The sequence below is a fragment of the Epinephelus lanceolatus genome, chromosome 11 (assembly GCF_041903045.1).
Source record: "Epinephelus lanceolatus isolate andai-2023 chromosome 11, ASM4190304v1, whole genome shotgun sequence".
Taxonomy (NCBI): domain Eukaryota; kingdom Metazoa; phylum Chordata; class Actinopteri; order Perciformes; family Serranidae; genus Epinephelus; species Epinephelus lanceolatus.
In genome coordinates this window covers 23,850,111-23,865,568 of record NC_135744.1, presented here as the reverse complement: position 1 = coordinate 23,865,568, position 15,458 = coordinate 23,850,111, and the positions used below count along the sequence as shown (strand labels likewise).

General features: G+C 41.1%; 1 protein-coding gene across 13 annotated transcripts in view; it reads left to right on the top strand.

Annotated features, from left to right (window-relative positions):
• Positions 1-605: 605 nt before the first annotated feature.
• tspoap1 (TSPO associated protein 1) overlaps positions 606-15,458 on the top strand; it is a 96,796-nt gene continuing 81,943 nt past the window's right edge. For 11 of the 13 annotated variants that reach the window (XM_033610604.2, XM_033610587.2, XM_078172390.1 and 8 more), the window contains exons 1-2: positions 606-744; positions 1,645-2,675. In XM_033610604.2, coding sequence (XP_033466495.2) covers positions 1,746-2,675 — 930 coding nt within the window. In that variant the 5' untranslated portion in view covers positions 606-744; positions 1,645-1,745. Of the gene's footprint in view, positions 745-1,644; positions 2,676-12,199; positions 12,586-15,458 lie in introns of those variants that run through there. The other 2 variants (XM_078172387.1, XM_078172386.1) reach the window with 1 other exon arrangement.

Genomic DNA, 15,458 nt, shown 5'->3' with positions numbered 1-15,458 from the left:
CAAACTTTAACAACACTGCACTAGCAGCCTGTGGCCACTGGTGGTCATCCATCTCACACAAGTTGGTTGGACTCAATGGCTGTGTTGCCTTCAGGGACTGTCGGAAACACTGCAATTTGTAAAAATGCATATTTAAACAACTCAAATCTGTAAACGCAGCCGTGAAAAGTGGAGCTTTCTATATTATATAATTATAATTAGGGTTTGTAGGAATGCATAGGAAGACACCTGACTATTTGTCGAATGACAGGGATTTAAATGCACGAGAAGTCGTACAGTATTATAATAGATCTTTTAATGATGGGTCGAGGCACGTGAAGGCAGCACCGTTACGGGACGAGTCACCACAACAACGCTAAAAACACATTATGTATCTTTTTTTTAATTTTATTTGTGTATTTAAGTTTTTGTTTATTACTGACAGACTGATTTTGTTTGTCTTTCACGTTCACCGGATTCTGCCTTTATTTTGAAGTCACACGCTCTTACCGTAATGCCTAGTATATACACGACGTACCGTAGAACACTGTGGGGGCTAGCTTGACCGCAGTCTGGACACAGACTGTGAGTGGCACTGGTGCCTCACAGATAAACAAACCCCCTCTGGCATGGCTCTGTGGACCTTTAACTACTAACGTGACCAGTCTCAGTGTTGTTAGACAGCTTATTTTTATGCCGACAAAAGCACCTTAGTTGGACTCCATTGATGAAAAGTTGAAATATAAGAGCTAAATCCGCTGAGAGGTGAGTTTGATATAAGTTGTGGCTAGAAAACTTAACGTTAAGCTAACACTCGCTAACAAGACGTAACTAGTAGCTAACGTTAGTACTTGTAACTTGTAACCTATCCAATATACTACAGACTGTTATCTACGTTATTAAATATCGTTACTTACATTAGCAGCGCTTATTTGACCATGTAACAGCTAGCTAAATGAAGCTAATTAATTAGCCATTGACCGAAGTCCCCATCCTCTGCAATATGAGACGCAAGTTATGCTAATTTAAGCTAGTGGTGGGTATAATTGGCCACCGTAATGATAGCTAACGGTGCATTGCTGTTGGAGCGTTTCTGTGGAAGTTCAGCACTTCACTTGTTGCATCCTCAGCTGACTGTTAGCTCCTGGGCATAAGCTCCATTAATCGCATCTCGTGTTGTTTTGTTTTTATGCTGTCACCTGTTAAACGGTTGTTAGTTCTGTCATCCATCTGCATGATATGGACATTATATGCGAGGTTTAAACAGCACAAAAACAGGTACACATAATCATAATTTGCTCAGGGTTAAGGCTGTAATGAACTGTTTAGTATCCATATATAGACTATCAAAGTATGCATTGATTGGGCTTCACATAGATTAAGCAGCAGTTGCCACAGATTTATTTGCTCCTCAGTGCATACAGAGGGCTTCCAGAGTCAAGTTATCTCGCTACTCATAACAAAAACATCAAAATATTTCATTATTCATTGTGCATGCTTTCCTGTTCAGAGTGCTGCTTTCTTTCTAACATTGAAGGCCAACATTGAATATATCACCTGTGCTTTCATGTTGTATTTCTTGTTGCTACATTCATCTAAAACATTTTAAAACACCTGACCATCTCTTCAATTTTTCTCACATCCCCCACTGTCTCATCCTCCCAGTGACCTGCTGTGATAATTGCATGCTGCATGTCTGATAACCACCCATCACCCACCTGCACTTCCTCTCAGTTCTGATGCATGGCCCCCTTCGTTAGAAATGAATGCCTCTCACCGTTCCTTGCATGTTGTGCTGTGAGCGTGGCATCATGAGGGAAGACAGTGATAACCGTCTGGCGCTGTCATCCAAGAAACCATGCCAGGGCCAGACGGACTATGGGCAAGAGCTGCAGAGGCTGCGGGCTGATTGGGAAGCAGAGAAGAGGCGAACGCAGCGGGCCCGTGGCCACCTTTCTGTGGAGCTGAGGCACCTGCGGGAAGAAGCGGAGAGGGAACAGCAGAGGGCTGTGAGGGAGCAGGCGGCCAGGCGAGAGTGCCAAAAGGACAGGCACTCTGACAGATACCGGTGTCTGCTTGCTAAGGAGGTGAAAACTGAAGACAGTGGACGCAAAAGTGAGTCCAGAGAAAAAGAGACTTCTTGTTTGTGCAGTGGAGAAACGTATACAAAGCTTGAGCAATTGCTGCTGACGCTGTATGAGAAGATAGATGGTGAACAGGCAGTCTATAAATTGCATCACAGGCAGGAATTAGACCTAGAAAAGGCCTTCTTCCTCTGCCACCTGCTAGAAGCCCATGGAAGACTGTTGCGGGGGAAGCAGGGAGCAGGACAACCCAGCTACACTCTGAAAACCCTCTCAAGAAAGCCAGCTCAGGAAGACGGCAGTAACTCCTGTCAGACAAAGTCTTGCCTGACATACTCCAGGGCCTTGCTACAGAGATCCCAGAGTGCCTCCCACTCATCTCAGAAGAAAACCAAACAAGATCGGGGTAAGCAGCCTCTAAGGAGGGCCGTCAGTGCAGCTGACCCCTGCACCACGGCCACAGTCGTGGACACCTGTTTGAGCGGCTCTCTGAAAATTTGTCACCCTCACAACACTCCCCATGCAGGCTGGGACGACCACCGCCCCTACTGCGCTGAGTCCTCTAGGTCAGACAAGTCATCGCCCTCCAAATGCATGGACAGAAACATGGAGGTAAGCTAATTCATATTTCCAAATTCCACACATGGTTCCTAAATTAAATGAGTATGTATGGAGAGTATTGCTGGCATTTCCTCTTAAATCTTTAACTCAAAAACTGCACCATGTGTGCACCATGGATGTTTTACTAGGTCTGGATACCAGACCCGAGATGGCGCTTATACAGTTCAATGAGAATTGCTCGCATGGTGCATGTACACTAAAAAGATTTTCTTTCCTCCAGGTTTATTTCAGGGGCTTGCAGCCCACTGAATCTGTGCAGTAGTGTTTCTCCCACTGGCCCCTACACACTCAGCCCACAGACTTTACAGATGACGTCACTGTTTTTTTTTTTTTTTTTTTTTTTTTTTTTTTAAAAAAGGCTTTTCTTGGCTGGAGATATGGAGATATTTTATAAAAATGAAACCTCCATGGATCAAAAATTCATAAGAGAAAGAGTTGTACTGACCTTGATCTCAGTTTGAGGTATCCAGTTTACAGTCATTTGTGTTGGGCCACAGGGGACGTCATCACTTTAATACCCCAAATGGCCACTGGAAAAAAATGTCTGCAAGGCTGAGCAGCTTTCCTGGGGGCCTTGAGTCCCTCCAGGATTTTGTGCTTTTTTGGGGGGGGATTGTTGTTGCTTAAAATGCCTGATTTCACAGCAGTTTTTCTAAAAATGTGATGCATGTCACAATGTTTTGAGGTGTTTTATTGCAATGAAATAGCAGGCAGTGTGAGCAAGCGAAAACTGCAAAATAGGTTCTTTTTTTTCATAATTCAATAAAGTTATTTTATTAACTTTTTACAACCTGTTGACTTGCAATAGATCACCCTCTGTCATGTTGATTTGATTTGTCTGTTGTCAACACATTTCAGCCATTTTGCAGAGCGTTTTGTGATAATACAGTGTTTGTCAGTCAGTGACTCTCATTACTTCAGCACTGCATGTTGTGCAGAACAGAATGAAATTACCTTGCACTGTCTGTAGCAGTAATTTTTGTTGGTGAGTGTGAGCCTTTAGTGTTGTACGGTCGAGGTCAACAAGGAAGTGAGTTTGGTGTAGTAAGGGGACTGCTATGATTGGTGAGACTCAGAGCAAACTACGATGATAGGTCAAATTTGTGGAGAAGTTGCAGTGATTAGGCAAAAATTTAACATTAATTGATGCGATTGCAACATGCTGGCAGGGCTGGCACTTACATATGATGTGTTGGTAGCAGTCTTGGAATATGGAGGTGTAATGTCTTTACTTTTGTTTGGTCGTCTTGCTTCATACTCATATGGACCCTTAGAGATTTGTGGCAACAGAATTATTTTGAATTTAATTTTTGGTAGGGCTTTCGCCAATACCATTTTTTGGGCATTGAAGCTTCAGTGAGAAATATCCGCAATTAATCAAAGCTTCAATGGGGGTATAAAAAAGAGACAATGACATCATTCTACAAACCTAAAATAATGTGACAATTAGCCGTTTTGTTAGCATGTGGGTCGCAAATTGGCCATGATAACCAAAAAAGAAAGAAAAAAACTTTACTGGACAGCTGTTACTTACAGTTTTCAGGAGAGCTTGTCGGAGATTTGTAACATACCCATTTTCTTTGGCATATTTGTCACTCAGTTTTTGGGGGGGTCATCTTTGCAAACTTTCAAACTATTCCAGATGCTTGCCCAGCTCGACATCTGAAAGCCTGTTACATGTGGTCAAACTGCGGGGGACTGATGTTGGATGAGAGCATGTCAGAGTCACGAAACTGTTGCTAAGTTTAAATGTTTTTGTCTGAGAATAACTAAAGATAATTAATCGTGACTCTATAAGATTATAATTGTAAGTGAGATTATTTTGCAAATTTCCTGTAATTTATGCGTGTATTTTAAACACATAAAGTACAGATGCAGACCTAGGTTATAGTTATCTGAACATAAGCTAAAATACTAACAACAACATCATCAAATGAAAATAAACCTATATATATGTTAGTATTGATTGAACAAAGGATGCATCACAGAACTTCAATGCACATTAATGTCCAGGAGTTGTTATGACCACCAAGTCCTCATTGTATGTAAAACAACTGAAGCATAAACCATTTAGGCCATCATAGACACCTCTCTGCCTTCTTATTAGTCGTTTTTGCATATCAAGCAGCCTCGGTCAAGTGAAGACAGTGTGTAGCTGTCAAATAATTCCCTCCTGTTTGAAACAAGCTTAGTGTGTGGTGTAGAATACATGTAAATGTTGTCAGAGAGGGAGAAGTGTGCAGGACGCGAGCAGAGAGGAGGGGTGTGGGCGGATCTGTTCATGCCTCTTGTTTGAGTGGCAGAAGTGGGTCAGTGTGCTTCCGTCTCTTAAATTTTGGATTGAAATTTTCATAGAGAGGAAATTGAATAATTAATCAAAGCTCCGACTGTGTCTAAACAGCAGTGCCCACTTGCCAAGCCTCATATTTCTTGCATGGTCCTGCTGAGGCATCACCCTTGTTAAGTTGATATTTCAAAATTGTTCAAATGGGAATTCCTTTTACAACAATAATGGACTTGTACCTGTTTCTATTATTCATGTGCGTTTTGAATTGTCTTCAGAAGGAGTGTAAAATGCATCAACTGTAATTCATGTCTTTTTTTATAACAAAAACATGCCAAATTTTTCATTGCAGTCAGTCTGTCACTTTTGTGTTTTCTAAATAACCTGCATGTGCTGTGAAAATGTGTGTTTTTGAAGGTTAAATGGGAACCTTGTGTATATGCAATTCAGCAAGACAAATAAGCTTAACAACACAAAGCCATTTAAAGGAGAACTGTAATGATAAGTCGATTAATCGCATAGTTGATCGGCAGAGAATTAAAAGTATACTGTGCATGAATCGTCAGCTTTACAAACAGTGTCAGCAGCTAAAGTGAAAGCCAGTCGCTGCTTTGTCCGCTTGGCGTTTTGCCTCACTTTATTTACATATTTTCAGCGCTATGTCTGCAATTTTTGTAGCTTTCTCTTGGTAGCGTGCTGCTTACGGTCTGGCACCTGGTCGGTTCCTTTTTCTAAAGTTCTGGCCTCACGTTAGCGCTGTGCACACTAGGGATGGGCGATATGGCCCTAAAATAACATCACGATATTTTAACAATATGACAAATTAGTGAAAATAATATTTCATTATTGTTCAAGAAAAAAGAATTGCAACAAAACAAGTGATACAGTTTTACAGTTTGCCTTCATATATTCAGTAAAAACTAACCAAATATTATCTCTCATTTCTTTAATTTTTGAACGACAGTAACTCTGAGTGAGATTCAGATTCTGTATACAATATTAATAGTTTGACAACATAAACTCTACCACAAATTACACATTTAAACAGCTCCCAAACACAAAAAAATGTACCCTAGGATCTTTAAGTATAATAATCAACAGGAGATTTCCTTCTCTTTTAGCAAAATCCTTTTTTTTTTTTCCCCACCTAGACCTTTACACTCTGCCATTTGTGCTATGATAACTAGTGAACATTCAAATATACATAGTCTTATGCAAGCCCGGAGTGTCACATAGATTTACGTTACCAAAGGTTTATTATAGATTCACTTGACAACATGAGTCATGATTGAGAGAATTAGTCGGCAGCTTTTTTGAGAATCAAATAATGGTTTTAGTAGTTTTCTAAGCAAAAAAAATTGCTGGTTTTATGCTTCCTAAATGTAAGAGTGTGATGCTTTTCTTTGCCACATATGATGATAAACTGAATAGCGTTGGCTTTTTGGAATGCAGCTCCAGAAAACTTAAAGTGTGGCGGCAAATGCGGATACTTGTGAAATATGATTCCACAAAGTAGGCAATAAAGAAATGACAAGTTGCTCTGTGCATCAGGATCTCTTCTTTGTTCTATCAGTGTTAATCCTGCTGCTGTATCTGATCAGAGTAATGATACTGTAACAACATCCATCAAAAGTTTGCTGTCAAGCTATTTGCTAAATTCCAAATGATCTTTCTGAGTGGCTCTTTTTTCCTCCCTCTCCTAATTTAATGGAGAACATGTGGTTTGAGATGTATTTGTCCAGCAGCCAGCTCTTTAGTCTAATGACAGGCGGACAGGGAGGCTTTGTCAAAATATGTCAGTGTGACAGAATGTCGATACCACTGAGCGATGATGGGCCTGGCTGCAGCTCATTCTATGCAGAGCATTTTGCTGTTTGACACACATTACTGGATGCTTTTTCTTTCTTTTATGCTCACTGAGATTTTTTCTGTTTTCTGTATTTCTGCTGTGTACAACATGTGATAAGTCCACTTGCTGCTGGCAGCGGCCATGTTGTGCACTTCCGCCATGCAGTTAGCACCTCTGTTCTCAATCAGACTAAATTCCTATTATGAAAGGAGCTGAAGCGGAGTAAAAATAGTGTTCAGAGGGGTTCACGTCAGCCTGGAGGCGAGTGAAGCCATGGTCCTGTGGGCATGCTGTAATTAATGAGGGAATAGACTGAAGCTGTGAAATGCAGCGTTAGGGCAAAGTAAGAGGCTCATTTCTGTGGCATGGGCGTCATCTGTCTGGTCGAGGCTCTTCATTTATTTCAACCTCTCTGTCTATGAAAATCAGCCCCTTTTTTTGTTAACATACTGTAGGTACATTTGTATCAGTTAGGGCAGTGGTTCCCAACTGGTGGGTCCTGGTCCAAAAGTGGGTCACAGGTCCATTCTGGAATGGACTGCAAAGACTCACAAATGTGTCAAAAATACACTTAAAAAATACACTTTATTTTTTTAATACAGCCATGGTCATTGTGATCAGCATATCTGTGTGATGCTGTCAGATGTGTGTGTTAGCATGTTGGATGTGTTTTCCATTCATAGACCCTACAATGGCAGCGCAATGCCGACAAACCGTCCTTGTCTAATACACAGCCGTCTCCCTTTGTAGCTCACTGGGAACCTGCAGGCAGCATTTGCTCACTTGTTATACTGTACTACTCTCAGCATATGCTGCTAACATGGACTGCACTTGTATAGCGCTTTTCTAGTCTTCCAACTGCTCAAAGTGCTTTAACACCACGTCCCATTCACCCATTCACACACTGGTGGCCGAGGCTACCATACAAGGTGCCACCTGCTACTCAGTAACCATCCACATGCTGTCACACACCGATGGAACAGCCATCAGGAGCAATTTGGGGTTCCATATCTTCCCCAAGGATACTTGAGACATGAGGAATAGAGGAGCTGGTGATTTAAACCGCCTGTGAGCCACAGCTGCCCACAGCGGCATACAGCTATATGTTTCTGGGTAGAATTTGCACCTGTGATATTTGGCTCTATATTGTGTGCCTCAGTCTATACACTGTGTATTCTGTGCATACTCTACCTTGACCCCTGTACTGTGATGGTTCTGTATGAATCCACAAACTGTTACAGGCCTAGTATCAGCACATTTAAATAGGGATGACAGACAGTTAAGGGAAATCACATATCACTTTTATCTTCAGAGTCAGCCATTGTAAATGTGACAGTATTAGTGTTGGCTACACTGGCATTGCACCAGAAAAATGTCAGTTGGAAAAAAAATTAAGGTAAAATGTCTTTTTTTTTTTTTTTTTTTTACTTTGCTGCACCGAGCTGTGTGTTTTCTAAGAGTGACCTTTAAAGGTAGACTGCTGCCTTTTATCACAGCAGCCACACTCCAAAGCTTCAGCAAGCTTTGTGTCTGCAGCAAAGCAAAATGTTAAAGCGCATTTTGACCTTAGTGATACCTGACATGAATACAATTTTACCTTTTGTGACATGTAACTAAGAATGTGCGATGTTTGTAAAATCCTAGAACATGGTATATGTATGGTATACATGTATTTCCAGCAAAAAAATCTTAATAGATGGTTTGTTCATTTACAACATGCCTGATCCTAAAAATACTCTCAGATGGCGAGCAGTTGCCACCTTCCTTTTTTTTCTAAAATGAATACAACAGCAGCTATTCCACTGCAGAGAGACAGGGCTGCTGCCTTTGTTGTGAACGTGACTCCTATTTTCCGCCTGAGTTGATGGTAGTTGAACTCTTTTCAGCTTGCCACTAAACATGCACTGATCCAATATGCTAGATTGATATCTGCATCAATACTGAACTTGTTAAGTGGATTTGTATCGACCATAACATGACGATCCACATTAAAGACAGGTTCTTTGTCAGTGTTATTATAAAACTCAGTGTCTCCACTACCAGTTGCACAGTAGGCAGCCGGTTCAGCTTTTAGTGCCGCAGCAATCTCTGGCCTCATGTTAGCTTATATGAAAGTGATCCCAAAGAATGACAACCAAAGAATCATCATTGAGAAAAACAATGCAGGAAATGAATGAAATGGTATTTGAGTTCCCTGCGCTGTGCACCTCTTCACCAGCAGTAAATATACATATCAAACTACAGAAACAGCAACAACTGCTCCATCGCACGTCTCTTGTTGTTTGCTATTTCAGTTGGGCCTGCATGTGCTGTTTTGGCGTCACGTAGGTTAAGTGGAGTACTGTATCTTTTCCATTTTCTGGAGAAGTACTTATGACAAACCCCCCTCAGATGACTGAGCAGTAAGGCATGAAGAAACAGGCTATGTCAGTGTTGTGAGCAGGACTGCATGATAAACCACAGAATGCTCAAGAATGTTACCAGGAGGATGACACTCGTTGAATTGCCTTCAGAAGCCGAAGCTGAAAATACGTAAGATCCCTTTGGAGCTGATTGTCCTCGTTTTGGAAAAACAGTTGAATTAGCTGACAGCTAAACATGCTCTTTTAGTCATGTCATATTGCTAACCATTTCCTCTGCTTTAATCTACAACCTGCTCTATTTAGCTACTTTATGATGAGATTGGAGGAGGTGGATAGCAGCAGCCTGTAGTGTGAGGTATAGGTTGTTGGTAGGATCAGAGGTAGCTGGTAGCTGTTCTGCAACTGTCACAGTATTCTAAAAATGGTTTACCCAGATGAAAGTGACTCCTCCATGTCTAAACCATGTCTGACATTATGGAAAACATGCTTCTTGTTTTACTAATTTTAAATCTCATGCTGTGCTGCATGGCTTTTGAAATGTCACTAGTATCACATGATACACGTAGACCAGACCGACATCACGTCATTGCCAAGGCTGTGGCCCCGTTTTGGGGTAAAGAAACATGCTGTCACAGCAGGAGAGACACAGGAAAATGCTGAAAAGCTGTTGTGGCAGGTTATCCAGGGCTTTCACACTGAGATTAGAGGCACATAAGATGAGAATATCCACTGTGGTAATAGTGGTGATTGAATCAAATATACATTTATAATAATCTTTACCTATAAAGCGCTTTTCAAAACAGAGTTACAAAGTGCTTTACATGTCAGTAATTAAAACAAACAAGACATGAAAACAACAACTCATCAAAGAACTGATAAAAACACGTAAGTATATAAAAACTAAGGGAAAAAAATGAACTTAAAACTCAAGTAAACTCAGGAAAGGCTCTGCGATAAAAGTATGTTTTAAGACGGGACTTAAAAGACATCACTGACTCAGCTGACCTGATTTCCTTGAGCCTCAGGGCCCTCAACCGAGCCTCTGGAACAGACAAAAGACCTCTGCCGGAGGACCTCAAAGTACGTCCCGGCGTGTACGGTGCTTAGAGATCAGAGATATAGCTGGGAGAGAGACCATGAAGAGCCTTAAAAGTGATCAGTAAAACCTTAAAATCTGTTCTAAAACATACTGGCAGCCAGTGTAAGTGAGCTACTGGAGTGATGCGATCACGTCAAGCCTGTCAGCTGAATTCTGTACATCCTGGAGTTGTTTTTATTCTATAATGTCTATAAAATAAACATTTGTATAGCAAGAAACAAATGCATAAAACATGTCAAAATTATAATACAACCACACGTCATATTGCATTGACAATTATATGGTCTTAGGTTTTTTATCGCCAAAAAGGGTGGCCAAAAAGGCAAAGTGTATGTACAGTATGTGTCGTTTTGGTCTATTGGCATGTGCGACAGGGACGTCTAACAAGCAAGTATATTTAGCAGATTACTTTCCTCCAAATAACTGGGAAGTGGATGTTTAATAATGTATGGCTGTATAAGCCTACCCATTTCAAACTACTTAAATAATGTCATGGAAATGGGCTAAAATATTGTAGAAAAGTTTTGAAAAGTCATCGTTAAAACTGTGTGGGAACCCTAATCCCCTCACACTGAGGCCGCTGCTTGTTAAGGGGATTTATTAAGCTGCTTTGTTCATTTAATAGACAGTTAGGTGGAGCACTTGATTGTACCTCCTATAGTAGAGAGGAGGGCAGTGAGGTTAAATGAGATGTAAACTGGCACTGAGTTGTGACAGAGTTAATCTTTACGACATCAGACCTGCAGCTTTACATGTTTTTTCAGTGTCTGTGTCCGAGGCTAAATTACTAACACATGAGTAGCGTTCATTATCCTGTCAGACATTTATTTCTCTAGGGGACAATTGCAGTAAAACATTAGAATTAGTCTGGACACACTTGTTCCTCTGCCTGCCTCTTGCACTCTCCCTGTGTTGCAGTGTGTGCTGCCTATTGATTGTTCAAGAGGCAGCCAACATCATTCCAGCGTCATCTCCATGGAAACGAGCCCTAGTCGCGGTAATGATTGGGCCCCGTCTCGGAGCCTGCCTTTTTGTGATAGGACGGTGGAAGCAGTCTTCCCTGCCCCCTCCTCTCAGCGACACTCGCCGTCTTACACACACACACATTTTTCCCTTCGTCCTCTTTCTTCACCTTTATGGCGCTGTAACCAAGATGGGATTAACCACCCTGTCGAGTTTTCTCGCATCTGGATGAAATGATTTTTGACACAGTGGCATCAGTGAGGACAGACTCACAGCTGGAGAGTCAACATGACACCCACATCTCATCGATACTGAGAGAACAGAGACTGGAGTGGAGACCTGTTAGTTAGATCGTTCTCTTGTTTTTCCTCCATCGCACGTCTCTTGTTGTTTGCTATTTCAGTTGGGCCTGCATGTGCTGTTTTGGCGTCACGTAGGTTAAGTGGAGTACTGTATCTTTTCCATTTTCTGGAGAAGTACTTATGACAAACCCCCCTCAGACGCCTGAGCAGTAAGGCATGAAGAAACAGGCTATGTCAGTGTTGTGAGCAGGACTGCATGATAAACCACAGAATGCTCAAGAATGTTACCAGGAGGATGACATTCGTTGAATTGCCTTCAGAAGCCGAAGCTGAAAATACGTAAGATCCCTTTGGAGCTGATTGTCCTCATTTTGGAAAACGTCATAGTGCAGAGAGGGAGGTACTTTGCAACTCCTGGTTTATCTGTAACTGGTTTTGTCCTGGATATGGCACACAGACTCTTGCTGTAACAGATCTTATGAAAGGAACCGTCCCCTCAAACTCCTGCTTTACAGGGATTTACACATTGGAGGCTGTAGTTACCGATAAGCATGGCAATGACAGCCTTTTGCTTGGTTTCTGACACTTCACCTCAGCTGTGAATATACACTCCTGCTGGTTTGAAAGAGAACAGTAACATCTTTATCATTGTGAAGTTAACCTACCACAGCTGATCCGTGTAATTCTCCTACAGCAAATGAAAAGCCTGCGATGGCTTGGTCTTGGCTAGGCACCTCGTTTAGTCATATTGATCCCATCTGCGCTGTTTGACTTTGACAGAAAGTGATGTATGACCTGTGCACTCGGCCTGAGCAGCCCGAGCCTGCACCGGCACACACAGAGATGGAGAGCCGGGAGGTGGCTGAAGCTCTGGGGCAACAACAGCAGGAGTTGAGGGGTTCGGAAGAGCAGGATAATAAACAAATCTTGGACAAGGCAGTCCCAACCACGGCTAATGCCACTTCAACATCACTCTTAGGAAAAAGGCACCACTCACTTTATGCAAACCTCAATGGTTTTGAAGTGGAAGGCGTACGCAAGGTAAGTGTGGAACATTTGTACTGTTCTTGATGGTTGACCTAAAAATGATTGGGGCCTGGAAATATACGAGAGATGTCCCACAAATGATAGATACTAACAGTGTATTATAGGATTATCAGTCTCCTTTAAAGGTATACTATGCAGGAATTTTCAGTAACTGTTTGCAACCAGTATCGCCAGCAAAAGTGAAAATGAAAGCCAACCCTGGATTCACCCTCATTTTGGAACCAGCTTTGTCTGCTTGGTGTTTCAACCCTATACACGCTGTAGAACATATGTAAATGGCTTTTCATTAAGCAGAAGAATCTTAATTGAAGTTCATCTTAAATACAAGATTGTATAGAGTGAGGTAGAAATCTGCGGGCCCAAATGCTATATTTGCTGTTGTTAAGTGGTTTACTCATATGATCTATGGTTTGAAAGCTACGGTCCTTGCAGTCCGATTTATGCAGACCATTTCAAGATACAACCACAGCTCAGACAAAACACAAACAAATAAAATGTAACTCACCTATGAAGCATTATTGTAATCCACAGATCGATATTATGCAAACAAAAATGCTGGGCATGCACTTCATACACTCCCAAAGGTCCAGACAATCTTAGTCCAATGAAATATTTAGCTCAATTGAAACATATCCTCAAACTACCATTGCATTGTTTTAAAAGTTCATATTTCTCCACATATTATACATAATTTCTCCTGTTTGCATGTAAATATGCAGACTCTTTGCTGTCAGAATGGTGGCAAACTCCTGACCTTTTGATTGACACCTCACTTGAGCCAGTAGGAGCCTCCAATACTGCTGCTATGGCCACGGGAGCCAACAAGGGCCCGTGTAGGCCCGCTTTCACTCAATAGCCACCCCTTTCTATACATGTACATCACGCAATGATGATGCCATGTAATATTTATGTTCTGCTTGAAAATATTATTATTATTATTATAATTTTTCATTGGTCAGGTACTCATAGTAATGCTGACTCGAAATAAATGAGATGAGATAGCCCTGTTCTCTGAGTTGATTGCAAGTTTCCATAGTGCGGTGGAGATTCTGACTTTGATGGGTACACAGTAGCGGTAGTTTGTGTCAGGTCTCACCAGTTTTGCTTGCACTAAACAGCAGAAGTGCGGAAATGTGTATTTAGACATCAGTATCCTCTAGGCATCAGTGAAATTTAAATCCACAGTTTCCCGCCACTCTGTTGCTTTATTGTGGCCCCAAACGCATGGTGAAACACGACACACTCTTCAGTATTCTCACAAAAGTGCAAAAAAAAAGTTAATGTATTCTACAACAGAAACATTTTTGAGTTTTAAGTCTAGCATTACAAGCATTTTGAATCTGCTTTGCTACTCCTGCTGGTAGGGTTGCAGTGGTATACCGGTTATAAGGTATACCTTGCTATTAAAATTGATGGTTATCATATCATTTACATTTGCTTATTTACAGTTTTGAAGGAAAATGCCACTAGACGGAGAATCTCAACTTGATTTTACATTGTACACAAACTTTCATTAAAAAAGTGTTTTAAGTTTCAGTTATAGTAATGACACAATTGTTTAACCAGAGATAACCCATTTGGTTTCATACCTTTAGGGTCATTTTGACTTATAACAACTCTGTAATACCGTGAAACTGACGGTTACCATACGGTGAAAAGCTCATACTGTTGAAACCCTAACTGCTGGTGTCTTTTCCTACACTGACTCAGTGACCCCATTTACAAAGCAGTAAATCACAATCACCCGCAGAAGGACTTGAACCTCATCCAAGCTCACTGTTGTTGCAGTGCTAGACAAATAGTGATGCCTATTTCTTGCTTTATATGGCGCCAACGTTATTGCATAGTCAAGAGCATAAACAATGTACAAAACAGCTGTTGCTTTTTCTTACATTAGTGGTCTAACCTTTGTGGGTCTTTAAGGAAACTTGGAGGACACGTTTTAAAAGTAGGTCCTTGGATTAAAAGTCCCAGAAACTTTTTTTGGAAACAAAATCCATACAACTAACAAAATAGAGCTTTTCAATGTACCAATAACAAATGTCCAGTATACTGTTTGTATTGAAACAATTTGGTGTAGTTGATTGTGATTGGTTAAAGTGGTCTGACCACAGTTATCAGATACAGTATAAAGCTTGCAGGTAGTTCCTAGTATGTCTCCACCTTTGACTGTGAAGAGCAACACATGAAGGCAGCTGAATCAACAAACCATGTTGAGCTTCCACTTGGTAACCCACTACATGCATCACACAAATTTATTTGTGCGTCCTTTCATTGTATTTTAGTATTGGATCATGCTTATTCTCAACTGAATTTTTACTCAGAATTACCTTTTTTGAATCCTACACTGAATGGCTTGGAAAAGTAACTCCAGCTAAAAGTTGACAACATTTTTTTGGCTGTATTTTCCCCCTCTACTAGTACTATTGTGTTTTCCGCCACTAATTCCTTAATAAAACCTCAGTCCTTTTTTCCTTTGTTGACGGTTTGAATGAATCCTTAGTAATCCTTAGCAGAATTTCATCATTTAACCAAGGTAGTAATCTGTGTGCAACATTGCCTGCTGTCTTCCCCACCCCCGCCACTTTATTACCCAGTCACCACAATCACAGCATAGTAAAAACCTCTAATGAACTGTCAACACACACACCATGGGAGAAGATGAGAAGAAACGGTGCATTAGAAATGATTATTTGGCCATTTTAGACCAGTGGGGGTTGGCAGGGAGGCTGTCACTCTCAGATTATTGTTCATAATTACACCATTATTTGCAGGAGGGTACCTTGATTGTGCTTTTGTTTTCTCATCACCAGTTCCAACCATTATTGATGACTGTGTGCAGGGTGTGTGTATGTGTGTTTGTTCAG